The 13,317-nt window shown below is 42.6% G+C and overlaps 1 protein-coding gene across 2 annotated transcripts in view; it reads right to left on the bottom strand.

Moving 5' to 3' along the window:
- NEK6 (NIMA related kinase 6) overlaps positions 1-13,317 on the bottom strand; it is a 45,317-nt gene that overhangs the window by 15,097 nt on the left and 16,903 nt on the right. For both annotated transcript variants that reach the window (XM_021543695.4, XM_021543694.4), the window contains exons 3-6: positions 6,411-6,551; positions 5,452-5,514; positions 4,241-4,351; positions 989-1,097 (exon numbers count right to left, since the gene is read on the bottom strand). In XM_021543695.4, coding sequence (XP_021399370.1) covers positions 989-1,097; positions 4,241-4,351; positions 5,452-5,514; positions 6,411-6,551 — 424 coding nt within the window. The remainder of the gene's footprint in view (positions 1-988; positions 1,098-4,240; positions 4,352-5,451; positions 5,515-6,410; positions 6,552-13,317) is intronic.

The raw sequence follows: 13,317 nt of genomic DNA, 5'->3' as shown, positions 1-13,317 counted from the left end.
GGAAACAGCTCAACAGAACAGAGGCAACCTCTTTAACTGCTGGAAATCAAAGCCATGAGCCCAGTTCTCTTTGGGAATGATGGCTTTCCACAGGAAACTGCACTGCCCACCACCATCCCCTCATGAAAAGGATAATTACTGTTCCACATATACGCAAATTCTGGGCTCTACACAGCCCAGTTGGTTCATGGAGGGTAGAAATCATGTCAGAACCGAGCTAGAGGCTCTTTCCCCATGTTAGAGCAGACTATGTGAGAGCTCCCCATTTCAGCCATTACAGACCTAATTCAGGTACAAGTGATACAGCCCATCAGGGTATGTGTAACGGAGCAAAATTAATATCACATTGCTGAAAAATATAGTGAAGAATGCCCTCCTTCAAAGGAGCAAGGAAATAACAAGCAACCAAGATGGGTGCTGGTACCTCTTGGGAAATTTTAATTTCCTGAGACCAGTCCTTCCCAAAGCACCTCACTAACACTGAAAGCAATAGTGTAATTTTTGGATAGAGCTCAAAGTTATAAGATGTTCTGAGACAAGAGATTCAAAAATAATTAATGAAAATAGAGAACAGGTTATGAGAGTGTGGGACATATTTGTATTAATATTTCAGAAAAGCCCGCAAGACAGGAAAACTCTTCTCAACTCTCTAAGGTCACAGCTAATATAATGAAGACTATTTCTTAGAGTTCGCTGGATCCAGGAGTCTCAGCATTTTATTTCTGACACTTTTCTAATGGCAAGTTTGACACTTCTACTTAATATCAGTGTCTGGAATACAAAGCAGCTCATCTTCCTAACACCACCCTCACTTCGGCCTGAATGCTTTAACGATGAGGCAGAGACAGAAGGAGAAATCCATCTCGCAGGCTCCAGCCTCTCTAAACATGCATTGGCTGAACATCAGCATAATTGTTTTTGAATGTAGGCGCTTACTAATTGGAACATTATATTATTATTCAGTGAAAAGAGACTGAATTAATGTTACCTCTGTGCATCACCCTGCGGGAGTGCATGTGTTCCACTGCACTGCATAACTGCACAAAATATTTCCACACCGTCCTTTCCGGGATTAACCGTTTCTGCTTTTTAAAATACTGTGGGAGGAAATAAATAAAAGATCAGTGAAAAAGCAACATATTTGACTCGTTCCTGGAATTGTGTTAGTCAGCTGCAGGTTGCTCATGTCTTCCAGATCTGCAGCTGCATGACTTTTCTTCTGATTAGCTTTTAACTCCTCCTCTCTGTGTGGAAACTTCGATGCAGTTCACTAATTAACAACTATTATGAAAAATACGCTTAAATAGGTTTGACATTTTTGAATGGACACAATTATGATTAGCATTAATCTCCTTAATTACCTTGCAAAACATATTTAATGCCTCAAAACAACAAATGTCTCAAATATTTTGCCTTAAGAAACAAAAGGCCATTAAACACCCCCTTGTAAACATTCATTATTGCATTGTCTACTAACAAGGATAAGGAAATCTGCTTGCCTTTTTTAAAAGATGGCCAGAGCATCAGTAAAGTATCCATGTTCCTTCAGTGATCAGGTAGAATATTAAATTCTGTTTAATGCATAATTGGAATACTAAATGAAGTGCACTCTGTAGTGAGACAGAGGCACTCCTGATCAGCTGGGAGTGCTCAGCAGCGCCGAGCGCAGCCGGGTCTCCGTTCCAGGGACCTCTGGTGCCTCAAAGCTCTGGGAATAATGGGCAGCACAAAGCAGCACCACCGAGTGCAGCGTGGCCCTGGCTCCCTGCAATGCTGAAGTCTTCTTCAAGCCACTACAGGCATAAAGAGCCAGCTGCACACTTCAGTGAAGGCCAAACATTACAGACCTTCAGCTGCTCTCCTTCCTTTGCAGGGGGGCACACCAGCTGTGTCTGGCACTGCACCCAGGCATCCCAAAACTGCAGGGCTCAGATCATTGCTCCCTGGCTTCTCACTGAGCCAGCTCTACAGCCAGAGCATTAACAAAATACCCTTCAACGCTTCCAGAGGTTTCCCATTGCTCCTCCAGCCCTGCCACTGGGAGGCACTGGGAGCGCCACACACCCTCCTGCCTCCCCACAGCTGCACTTGGGAGAATTCCCATCTGCAGCAGGAATAAAGGAAGGGAATGGCTTGCTGCCCCTTTCTGCCTCTCTCTCAGCACTGACATCTGATGTCCGTTGTCACATTCTCTATTTTATGTGAAATGCTGTTACCAGTTCGTGTTTGACTCAAGCAATGGCAAATTTTCTTTTGCAGATCAGCTGTGAAGGGGCACGACTGTGCAATTCCCCAGGCAGCAAATCTGACAGATTGCAACAGTCTCAACCCAAAACTCGAGAGAGAGAACAGAGGAATTACAGAGGGTGAGGGAGAAAGTGTTATATACACAATAAAATTATTTAATTCTCATTAAAATATTTAAGAGTGGATATGCAAGACCACAAGTGATAATTTTCTAAATGTCATGTCCAATAAGGTTCGCCTGACATTTACAAGGAAGTCCCAACTCTCCAGTGGGTTTTCCTGCAGCTCTACATCCCTCATAAATAATGCAGACACCGGGGCGTGACAGAGACAGGCCCTGGGTTTATCACCCTCACACCTTGCAAGGCTTGTCACTGAAAATCCTCACAGGAGCTTCAGCTCCTGGGGAGGCACAGCATGAACTGAGGAGCTGGTGGGGAAACTCCCCGGCTGCAGTGGAGCTGCATTTAGGAGGAAGCTTTTGTTCCCTCTTGGGTTTAGGGCTTGATTTTGGTTTTTTTACCCCTGTTAGAAATAAAAAAAAATTGAATTCCTAGATTTGCACCAGTTGAAAAACTTCATTTATATGACCTTGAAAAAAACAAATGCATTTTCTTCATGACTGAAATACAGAGGGAACACAGAGCAGTGGCAACTGGAAGCCAGCACAATCCAGCACTGGGCAAGACACCAATCCATCACTCTAACAGCTATGTTTTGGAAAATGTAACTCTTATTATGACATAGAAAGTTATTTCTAAAAATTAAATAGCCAACCTTGATAAGCAAATTAACATATTTGTCAGTATTTTTAAACAAAAACTACAGATGGCTAAAAAATACAAATATTTCATATTGTGAAATCTTACCATAGGTAAAACTTTTGTAAGCTAAGATTGCAAACTCAAGCAGAACCCTTGCACAGCCCAGGAAGGTCTCAAACAGCCCTAACTCCTGCTCTCACAATCCTGGCTTTTTTCCATCTTTGACTGCAACCACCAAAAGCCCGAGATGGGCTGCAAGCTCCCCAGGAAATGGTGGGAAAAGGGCAGGGAAGCAGGGAGGAGCCGGGCAGAGCTGCTGCCTGGGCAGAAGGAGCAGCTGTGCCCCCCCAGCCCCCCGAGGCTGGGCAGAGCCCCCTGGAGTCGGGGCTCTGCCAACTGCTGCTCCCAGCCTCGCCCAGGGGCTCCCCTGTCACACCAGGCAGAATTGCCTGGATCCTGTAAATTCAGCCACTGACTATGGACTGAACGGGTAACTTGTTTGACAGCCTTTGGCCTAGTGCCTCATGGCTCTGCTGGCAAAGAAAACAAATCTGTTAATAAGATATTTTAAACTGTGACAACAAGGAGGAGGAGAACTTTCCAAACATTCATTTATGATAATTACAGAATAATGATGGCAAAAACCAGGTAAAACATGGAGAGAAGGTTGAGAGTGCTAACAAACATGATATAACACATCTGTTCTCACAAGGGATGTATGTCTAAAGATTAACATGTCAAAGAAAATATAAAAGCAGGTGGTAACAGCTTAACTAAAGCTGGTTTGCAGCAATACAAGTATTCCTAAGAGCAACATAAAAGAAGAACAAGTACTTGAAACATTTTCTCAAACCCAAATCCCCATTGCAAAGGAAGTCAATAGACTTCCTTGAATGTCTTCAGAGTGTCAGACAGGCGATGTGAATAGTGAACCCAACAGTAATTAAATGTCCCCATCAATCACAGACTGAGTAACTCGACCTTGTAAATAACACGTGTCCCACCAGATCAGACACTCCCCTCTGCTGCAGTGACCAGAACCTCAGGGCACAGCCCGGGGTACTTAAAATGCCACCAGACACTTGGGTTCAGGTCTGGAAGCAACTCATGGGTGTGCAAAACTGCGAAAGGAGAAAAAAATGCTTCCAACCCAGCTGTGCTCATCCCACTGCCTCAGGCCTGCCTCACCCTGGAAGCCTGCAGCACCTCCAGGACAGACATTTCCTCACCTTAATCATCTGAGAGAGATCCCCAGCATCAGCCAGCTCCAGGACAATGTTGAGTTCATTGTCTTCAATGAAAGAATCCAGATACTTAATTATGTTGGGGTGGTTCAGTTGCTGCAGAGGGAGGGAATGCAAGAGGAGCAGTTAGAACATGCTCAGGACAACTCCCAGGCACATCACCTGCACCTCCTGTGAGCCACCTGCAAAACCTTCCCAGTGGGGGCACCCACAGCCTGGGCCAAGCTGCTCCAGGCAAAATCCTGGGAGAAACAGCATTTCCCACAGGCACAGCAGCCTGGAGATGTCCTGGGCAAAGAGCAATTCCACCCAAAGAAGGTGAAACAACCTCTTCTACTGCAAACTTGCAAAACATTTAAAATAAACATCCTAAAGGATGCCTTGCTAAGCAATAACCAATTTTTCCCCCACATTAAATAGAAACAAACACCCAGATGTTGGTTACAGTACTCAGGTCTCTTTGCCCCTTAAAAGAACAAAAAAACCTAAATTAAAACTTTGAAGGAGGACAATAATATACAAATTGCACATGTCAGTTTATTATCTGATTATGCTGGCTTTTTCACTAATTAATTTCTTTCATTTCAGTATAGCTCATTCTTATATTCACAACTGATGCTTGAATGTTTTTTTCCTAGAACCCAAAAATATCACAGATCTTCTTTCTGAATGTAAACCTCAGCATTATTTTCCTCCATAACTATTGAGCAACTGGCTCATGTTTATCCTTCCCTACAGCCTACAGATTCAGGCTACAACTGCATGAATTTGAACAGAAATCCCTAAAATCACAGGCACAGAAATAATTATTTAGTATTTTCAGAATGAAATTTGACTAGCTAAACTAAATTTGTAGCCTTTTACAGTCTGTTGCATTTACTAAAAATAGATATTTAAAGTGTAACACATCTATATTTTTAATGAACATTTTAAAATAAGTTACTAAGGCATTAAAATCACTACTTGTTTTAATCACTTAAATACACTCTGGTTTCAGAGCCTTTATCTAAATGATCGTTTTTCATGTGTGATATTTGAACACACACATACACGACATGCACAGGCAAAACTGCTTTCTCCTTTTCTGTGTGAGCTTTATTTGCCAACCTGAAAACTATTTTTTCCACAAAACAAAACCTAAAGTACCAAAAAAATTTTTAAAAAGAAAGAAAAAAAGTTATTATAAAAATTCTTACCTTCAAGAGGTCAATTTCTTTAATGCAATCTTGCCTTGCCTTGGCATCCATCATTTCAAAAATCTTCCAACACAAAAACGTAGAAGATAAAAATGAAACAACAAAAAAAACGTACTTTATACTTTAACAAGCAATTGGTGCTTCCTTCCTCAGTTTGTACATCCTCTACTGTAATGAGTATTCACACAATCCCCAGATCAAAGAAAGATCAATGTTTTCTTTATTTTGAAACCACCACAGGGATAACATCGGGGAAAAACTAATTTTAAAACCCATAGGCAATATTATAAGCAGCACAAAAAAATAAAGATACAAGTTTGTGAATTTGCTGCTGTAATCTTCATTGGTTTAATTATTATTAATTTCATATAGTAAATAAAAGACAAAATGTTTACTTTTCTCTTTTAAACAGATACAGCTTCCACTGATTTCTCTGTAATAATTAACAATAACTTTGAGCATTAACATTCATTCTGCAATGATCATGAAGTCACTGGAAATGAGAGTTTGGAGGATTTGCTGAAGGATTAAAGCAAATTTCTTCAAACAAAATGCTGTTCTGAATAACTGCCCAATGCTTTCAGCCAAGTTTCAAAAATCTACACTTCTGATATCTAAGTTCTCACAAATTCTTCTCCAACTCCATCAGCAAGCTCCAGCCTTTTTCCCTTCCACGTTCCTGTGGTTCAGCTGCATTGGGATGGCAGCTCCTCATGGCACCAGGGCCTCGCTGACTCACACATTTAACAACAATTTGGTGAACACTCTTCGTAAGTAAAAGGTGAAATTTAACATCAACATGAAGCAGCAGCACTGCTGTGCAATCCTGCCTTGGACACAGGAGCCCACTGGGGGTGATGAGGGAGCAGGACCTGCAGGGCCGCGTTCTCAGCCTCCAGCTCACGGGCAAGCCTTGGATCCTTCCACCCGACCCCCAAGGGGAGCCCTGAAACGCTCACCTGCACTTTCTTCAGTGCCACGGGTTTCCTGTCCAGCAGACAAGTTGCTTTGTAGACTTCGCTGAACTGGCCGCGGCCGATCTTCTTCTCAATCTGAAAATCGGCCAAGGTGCAGCGGTACGGGTACGACGTTAAATGTCTCTGTCAAAGGAAAGGCAGTCAGGGACCCCAGAGAGCCGCCCGGCCCCCGGGGAGGAGAACATCCCACCACAAACGCACCAGTTCCTCACAGATGTGGCAGTAACACAGGCTGGAGGAAGCCAAACGACTTCTTTACAAAGGGAATTAAAGTCTTGCCTTCCGTGTAAGTAACTAATTAATCCCCAACTGCTCTCGCTCGTTCCACAGCCTCTCCTCAGCTCTGCCTGCCTGTGTCACCGGGGAGATGCTGATGCTGCAGCCCAGCAGTGCCAGGTAAACAGGCAGGCAGGCAGGGAGACACAGCCCAGCCAGGAGCACGGACCCCACGGACCGCGAGCACTCCCCAGAGCCCCGCAGTCTCCTCTGTAATTAGCACGGCTGCCAAACAATGCTTCAAAAAGAGATTATGAAAATTAATTACTCAAAGTTAGCACACGTGCCAAGCAGAACATTTCCGAGTTTCAGCATCTTGAGCCATTGCAGTTTTGCATGAAAACCCACCAAAAGACAAGTTCCCAGCACAGGCTAGGGGTGGGGAAGGGCTTCCCAGGGATGAGCCACGCCCAGCACAAGTGTCCCGGAGGGCTGCATGGTTCAGGGAATGACTATTGCTACCACTGCCACTTCCTAATGCGGCGGGAGAGGCTGGAATTGAGATTTGAAATGCAGGGAAAGCTTTCAGCCCAGCGTTAGGACCTGGAGCTATTTCTGAAGGCAAGTCCCACAGAAAGAGGAAGGTCATTTCCCCAGGTGCTCCCTTCAAGCAGTTCAGGGCATGGTTCCCTTAAAAACCCTCCAGTCTCCCCTACACTCTGGAACAAGTCACCAGATATTATTAACTGCAATCAAAGTTTGGGTCAGCTCTCAGTGCTTGTGCTGTACTTGGAATTATGCTACATTCACAGAGAGAACAAAAACCAAACCAAAGTCTAAGGATGATTTTTCAAAGTTTGGCAGTGTACACTATCCAATAAACTGGAGCATCCTCTCAGTGATGAGGGAGCAGGTATCCTACAGTTATCAGGTAAAGGCCAGAAGGCTGCAACTGCTTTGCTTTATTGTTTATATACATTCTCCTCCAAGTTACTAAATTATCACCAGAGTAATGCAACACAGGATGAAGCAGACAAACAAAACTTCCAATTAATCAGCCCCTGCAGCCTTCTGAGTTCAGAGTGATTGCAACCTCCCTTTGCAGGGGTCTGACAAACAGAAGCACTCCCCCACGGCCGTCACAGTGGATGGGAAGGCTCAGCTCATTCCAGGCACTGTAGCAAACATCAGTCCCCTGCACCGCTTGCCTGACAGAGCCAGCGAGGCTGCACACAGGATCTGTCCCATTTGCCTGGTTCCCACCAGGAACATCTCTGCTTCCCAACTGTTTTACACACCAGCTGCTAAGCGAGTTCCTTGACCTGTACAGACAAACCACTTTCCCCAGACAAAACAAAGGTGTCAGCACATAAACCTACACAGCACTTTTTTCTAATTTAAACATAGAAAGTAATCACAGCATTTCCTTCACCATGTCCATGTGCCTCCTGAGCTGTTCTTGAGCAGTAAGAAAGTCTGAGCAAAAGCTTTTCCAACTTGCAGTTACCATTCACAATAGAAGCAGTACTTCTAACAATGTATTATGAGACAACAACTACAAAACTTTCTTTTTCTGAAAGAAATCCATACTGAAATCAAGGACAGTTTCCACTCGCCTTTCCCAAATCGTTAAAGTGTGTGTTTACACGAAGAGTGCTTACGTGTAAATTAATATTTTAAGCATGTGCCCAGAAATATCTACCAACTTCTGAACTTGAAAGCATAAATAAATGCTAGGCAAGTGTGAGGGGAATGTGCCCCAGCCCCTTGGCCACGGAGAGCCCCAGATCCTGCCAGTGCTGGGGGTGATGCTGCCCATGCCTGGACACCTCTGCTGATGTGTTCTGGCACCTCCAGGACTGCAGCTGCACATTTACATATGCAATGACCTAGATTTGCATGGGCTATCACAACCTATCAGACCTAATTAAAGTAATGGAGCTTTCAGAGAGGGCAGGAGATGTTTGGTTATGGAACAAACCAGGAATCATCCTCAGGTGAGCCCAAACTGCAGCAGAAGGCTCCCTACTGATCACAGGCACCTTCCCTTGTGGTTAAAGGTAACCTTCCCTTATGCCTTGCTGTACTGAAGGAAAGCAGGGAACTGCTGAGAGCCACTGCAGGGACACACAGAACAGCAATGTCAGAGCCATGCCCCCTGCTCTGGCCAAACACACATTTTTCACTTATTTCATGACTTTTCACATCAGGCTCTCCATTGTTTTCAAGTCCTTCCACAACTAACCACCAGAATTTTTCAGAAAGCTGGCTAAGAACCAACCCCTATTCATTCAAACAACCCCTGATCTTCATTTCTGCAAACCTCAGAGCTTTCATGTACAGATATAAATTGTGTGTAGTGAGATACCACCATCATCTTCTAACTTGTCCATTAAAAATAAATTTAATCAATTTTAGGACAGATTTAGGCTCAGGTTTCCATTAGTGCAGTAAAATCAAGCTCCTGCCTCTACAGATCAAGTGTCAAGGTCAACAACGGAGCTTGAATGAAAAAAAAAAAGCCTAAATGAAAAGAAGAAAAGGGGAGGAAAAAAACAACCAAGCAAAAAAAAACCCAACCCTGGACACTACGAAAACTGGGCTGTTTGCACATTTCTGTTCCCAGGGCAGCTGTAGGAAGGGCACAGTCTGGGAAGAACTTGTTTTGAGACAAAGGCTGTTCTCTTCATGCACACAAGGAAGTCTCATTCTTTTCCTACTCCATGAAAAAAAAAAAAAAAGCACCAAAGAATTCCTCATGTGAATAAAAAACCCATTCATTTTTAAGAAGAAATGTAGATATCATTCCAAGAACAAGCTCTTCTGGACATCTCCTCTGGCATACATGTACTCTGTGAGATGGAACCACTGGTGCCAGAGCACAAATTCCAAAGCTGGCAAAAGCAGGCACCGGCAGCCCTTGTCAGAACTTCAGGAAGAATTCTGCCAGGGCTTTTAGCCTTGAATTTAGAGGTGTTTCAAGTCTGTCTGCAGAACAGAATTTGTAAGATTTCATAACACTAAAAAATTCCCAATGAAATAGAAGCTTCAGTTATCTTGTACACACCTGAACAGATTCAGGCAAGGAACAAGGATTCCTGGGAGTCTCCACATCCCAGATTATAAAGGAACCCAAAGCCAGGATTGGGAAAGCTCCTTGCTACAGACTTGCTTCTTGGATGTAGTTTGTACTCAAGAACCCCCGTTCTGCAGGCTGTGTGTGGCAGAGCACCAGAGGCACCTGAGCAGGCAGGACCACAAACATCCAGCTGTGCAACTGGAGACTGGACAGCTCCCTCCAAATCCTGCCCTAAGGACAGCAGGTAGGATACCTACCTAGCCTCAACACATCTGTTGTGTTTTACTGTTCTTCGTGAGTAGTTGTCCAGAGTTTGTGTTTTGGGATAGGAAGGAACAAGAAAAAACTGCTCTTAGAAAGATTTTCAATCTCCAGAATAATTAGTGTTTGGCCAATACATTTACCTCTTTGTAATTACTTAAGATCCAGGGAGACCCTGAACAGTCCCAAGAGAGCTGTGGGAGCAGCTCTGCCTGCAGCTTCCAAGCCCTTGTTTTGGGGCAAGGGGCACCCTGAGAGTAAACAAAATATCACAAATACAGCCCCACTGCAGAGCCAGGCCTGTCCCCTGCTCCCCCAGAGGCACAGGGAATCCAAGACTGGATGGGCTGAGAAAGGAGAATGTTCACTGCTAATTGCACAGTATAACCCAGAGTGCTAATGTTAATTAATAATCAAGTCAGTTGTTCTACTGCTGATTGGCATGTGGAAAACAGGCACCAGTCAGCCCTGCACAAAGGGCTGCAGGCATTTAGAGTATTTGTAATCAACCTAAAAACTGTTAGGATTAGTTAACCAACAGTTAAAAAGTCAGACAGTCCAATCTTCAGATGCCAATAAAAGCATCTTTCCTGTAGAGCCATGAAATGAAATATTCTTTAGAAGAGTAAAAACATACTCGCCCAATTAATTTTCTGAAATCTCATTAAAAAATTTAGCCCGACTAAGTCATACACTTCTGACCTGAATTTTAATTATCTTTATGCTGGATATAAGGTTTTTTCTGATATTTGCAATGCATCATTAATTTTAAAGGAATGGTTTCCTTGCTTCTAAAGTGCATACTTCATCTGAGTGACATTTACTGTAACTAATTTCACCTTTAAAAGACATCTGCAGGAGTACTGGGGGAGCTCCAGCCCCTCCTGCAGAACGTACACACATTATAAGCAATGATTTACTATCAACATCAGTATTTCAAAGCCTTTTAGTATGTCCAAAATTATACACCTGCCTCCATTCAATAATGTCTACCTGAAAAGAATTTTGCATACTTTGAGGCTGAAATTCCAGTGTGAATTTATGAGAACACATTAGAACAGATTGATTAAAGAAAGAACTTCTAAGCTTGCAAGAAATGAGGAAACTTTTAAAATATGGATTATCCTTCAAACAGGTAGCCAAGTAATTATTGAAGAATACATCAAGTTTTTCAATTTGAGCTTCAAAATTAGACTACACAGTCATAAAATATCCTTCACCTGACCTGTTACCTGGAATTTAAAGTTTGCTAAAGAACTTGGCTTAAGTTTCAAAGTTTCAGCATTCCTGTCAGCATGATTGGGATCTAGCCTGATATCCAGATATTCTGTGCCTATCTAGACATTTGTACTACTACACAAGGGAAGAGAAAAATACCAGCTTGGAAATAGTAGGACAAGGTGACATTCACAAAGAAATTAAAATTACCATAGAAACAATCTCTTAACAGCTCTGCTGCTAAAATGTGAGTATATAAAAGAGCTATTTAAAAGTGAGTTACTGTGTTTATTTAGTATGAAAACTAAGTGAAAAATTACAACTCTGTATTTTTATATCACTGATCTACTCCTAAATAATTTTTATTGCTTACTGCTACTTAGTGTTTATACACTAAGTAATCTGGAGACTTAAATAATTAACACCTTCATTTTGGAACATTACTAGAAAATGTTCTCCCTCTTCCTGATGAACTTCCTTGGGGTATTTCTGGACAGGTATGAGAGCCAAAAGCCAAAACTGTCATTTTATTGGACACTTAAAATTTTTTTTTTGTATTACATATAACTTCTAAGTCCAGCATTACTCAAAGGTTTCATCTTATTAACTAAACCACAGCAGTTAAAGACAGAAAAGCCTGACACACTTACTCATACTCTGTACTGATGAGCTATGAAGCAGAAACAACACCTCTGTCAGAACTGACAGAACAAGAAGCTTTAGGAAGCAGCATAATTATAGGAGAAGCTTCTGGGAGAGGAGCACGTGGTAGCTCTGGTCTTTTGGGGGCTGGCACAGTAGTTTGGAATGAAAGAGCTGGAAGGAAGAGAAGGCAATTCCATACCAAGCTTCCTCCTCATCCAAGACTCTAAGAACTCATGTTCTGTTTTTTTCTGTTCAAGTTTTTATCTCTGCCATTAATGACATTTCTCATAAGACCGGTTTGGTCAATTTTCCCAAACCTCCCTCCCTCAAACCATTACACACTATGGCTACATTACTCAGATTTTCAGAAGAAAAAGGATGTAATTTCAGATTCTCCAGGTAAAAAGTACCAGAGATTTGAAAAATTTTATATAAATATATTCCTGAAAGATAGAAAAACAGAAATGTCATCAGCAACCCTATCATACCACCCATGTAAGGCTTCTAAACACTATCTTTTTTTTATGCATTTTTTCCAGTTCCTTGGTAGACTGTATATTTTTGTTACTCAGGTCCTTTTATGTTATTTTGACAGCAAAACAAAAGGCAGTCTTCCTGCAATTCTAATTCCAAATTAGATCATTCTCAGAACAGTTTACTTGAGCCTTCCATTACCAGAACTTGGGTATTACCAGAGTTGAGGGGAGGTTCCCCTGAACAATGACCAGAGAGCAAAATGAGCCCACTCAGCATCAGCATCACAGCAGAACACAGATTATTAGCTACTAATTACACTTAACTATGTCATTACAAATTCTAACATGTGCTCCAAGATGCCATGAATGTATCTGCTGCACAGGAACACTTCCTAATCTTGTTCATGAAATAATTACAGGGGCACTATCCTGCCAAATGAGGCAGTAATTAACCCTAATTGCTCAAAATGCAACTGGCTAATTCTAGGAGATTAATCAAGGGGATTCAATTATTATTAAATGACTTAATATGACAAATTGCTACATTAGGAGAGGGGGCTTTGCTCCACACCATGGTACTTTCCCAGCAGTGCCTTCACTGTGTGCAGAAAACTCCCCGTCAGCAGAGGCTGTGCTGGGCACTGCCAGAGCCTCCCAAGGACAGCTCCTGCCTCGGGGACCCTGGCTCAGCTCTGGGCTGACCTGGGAACAGCAAAGGATCAGCCCCAGCCCTCCCCACGCTCACATCCCAGCACAGCTACCACCCTCTTCTTTCTGACAGCTTCCCACGATGCTTTTGGTTCATTCCTTAAACTATCAGAGGGGCAAAACTGAATTGCTCTGATCAACAGAAAACAGGCTGAAAAGTCAAGCAGCCAGAATTCACAAAATGCAAGTTTCATGATTACACAGACTGTGGGTTAATCCTGGTTTTACCTCCCTTCTGCAGAAAGGCAGGAAGAGAGAGGAGCTGCTACAGTGAAACTTCATTATA

This window comes from Lonchura striata, chromosome 17 (assembly GCF_050655825.1).
Source record: "Lonchura striata isolate lonStrDom1 chromosome 17, ASM5065582v1, whole genome shotgun sequence".
Classification (NCBI taxonomy): Eukaryota; Metazoa; Chordata; class Aves; order Passeriformes; family Estrildidae; genus Lonchura; species Lonchura striata.
Note: the sequence above shows the minus strand (reverse complement) of the source record. Positions and strands in the feature narration are given on the sequence as shown.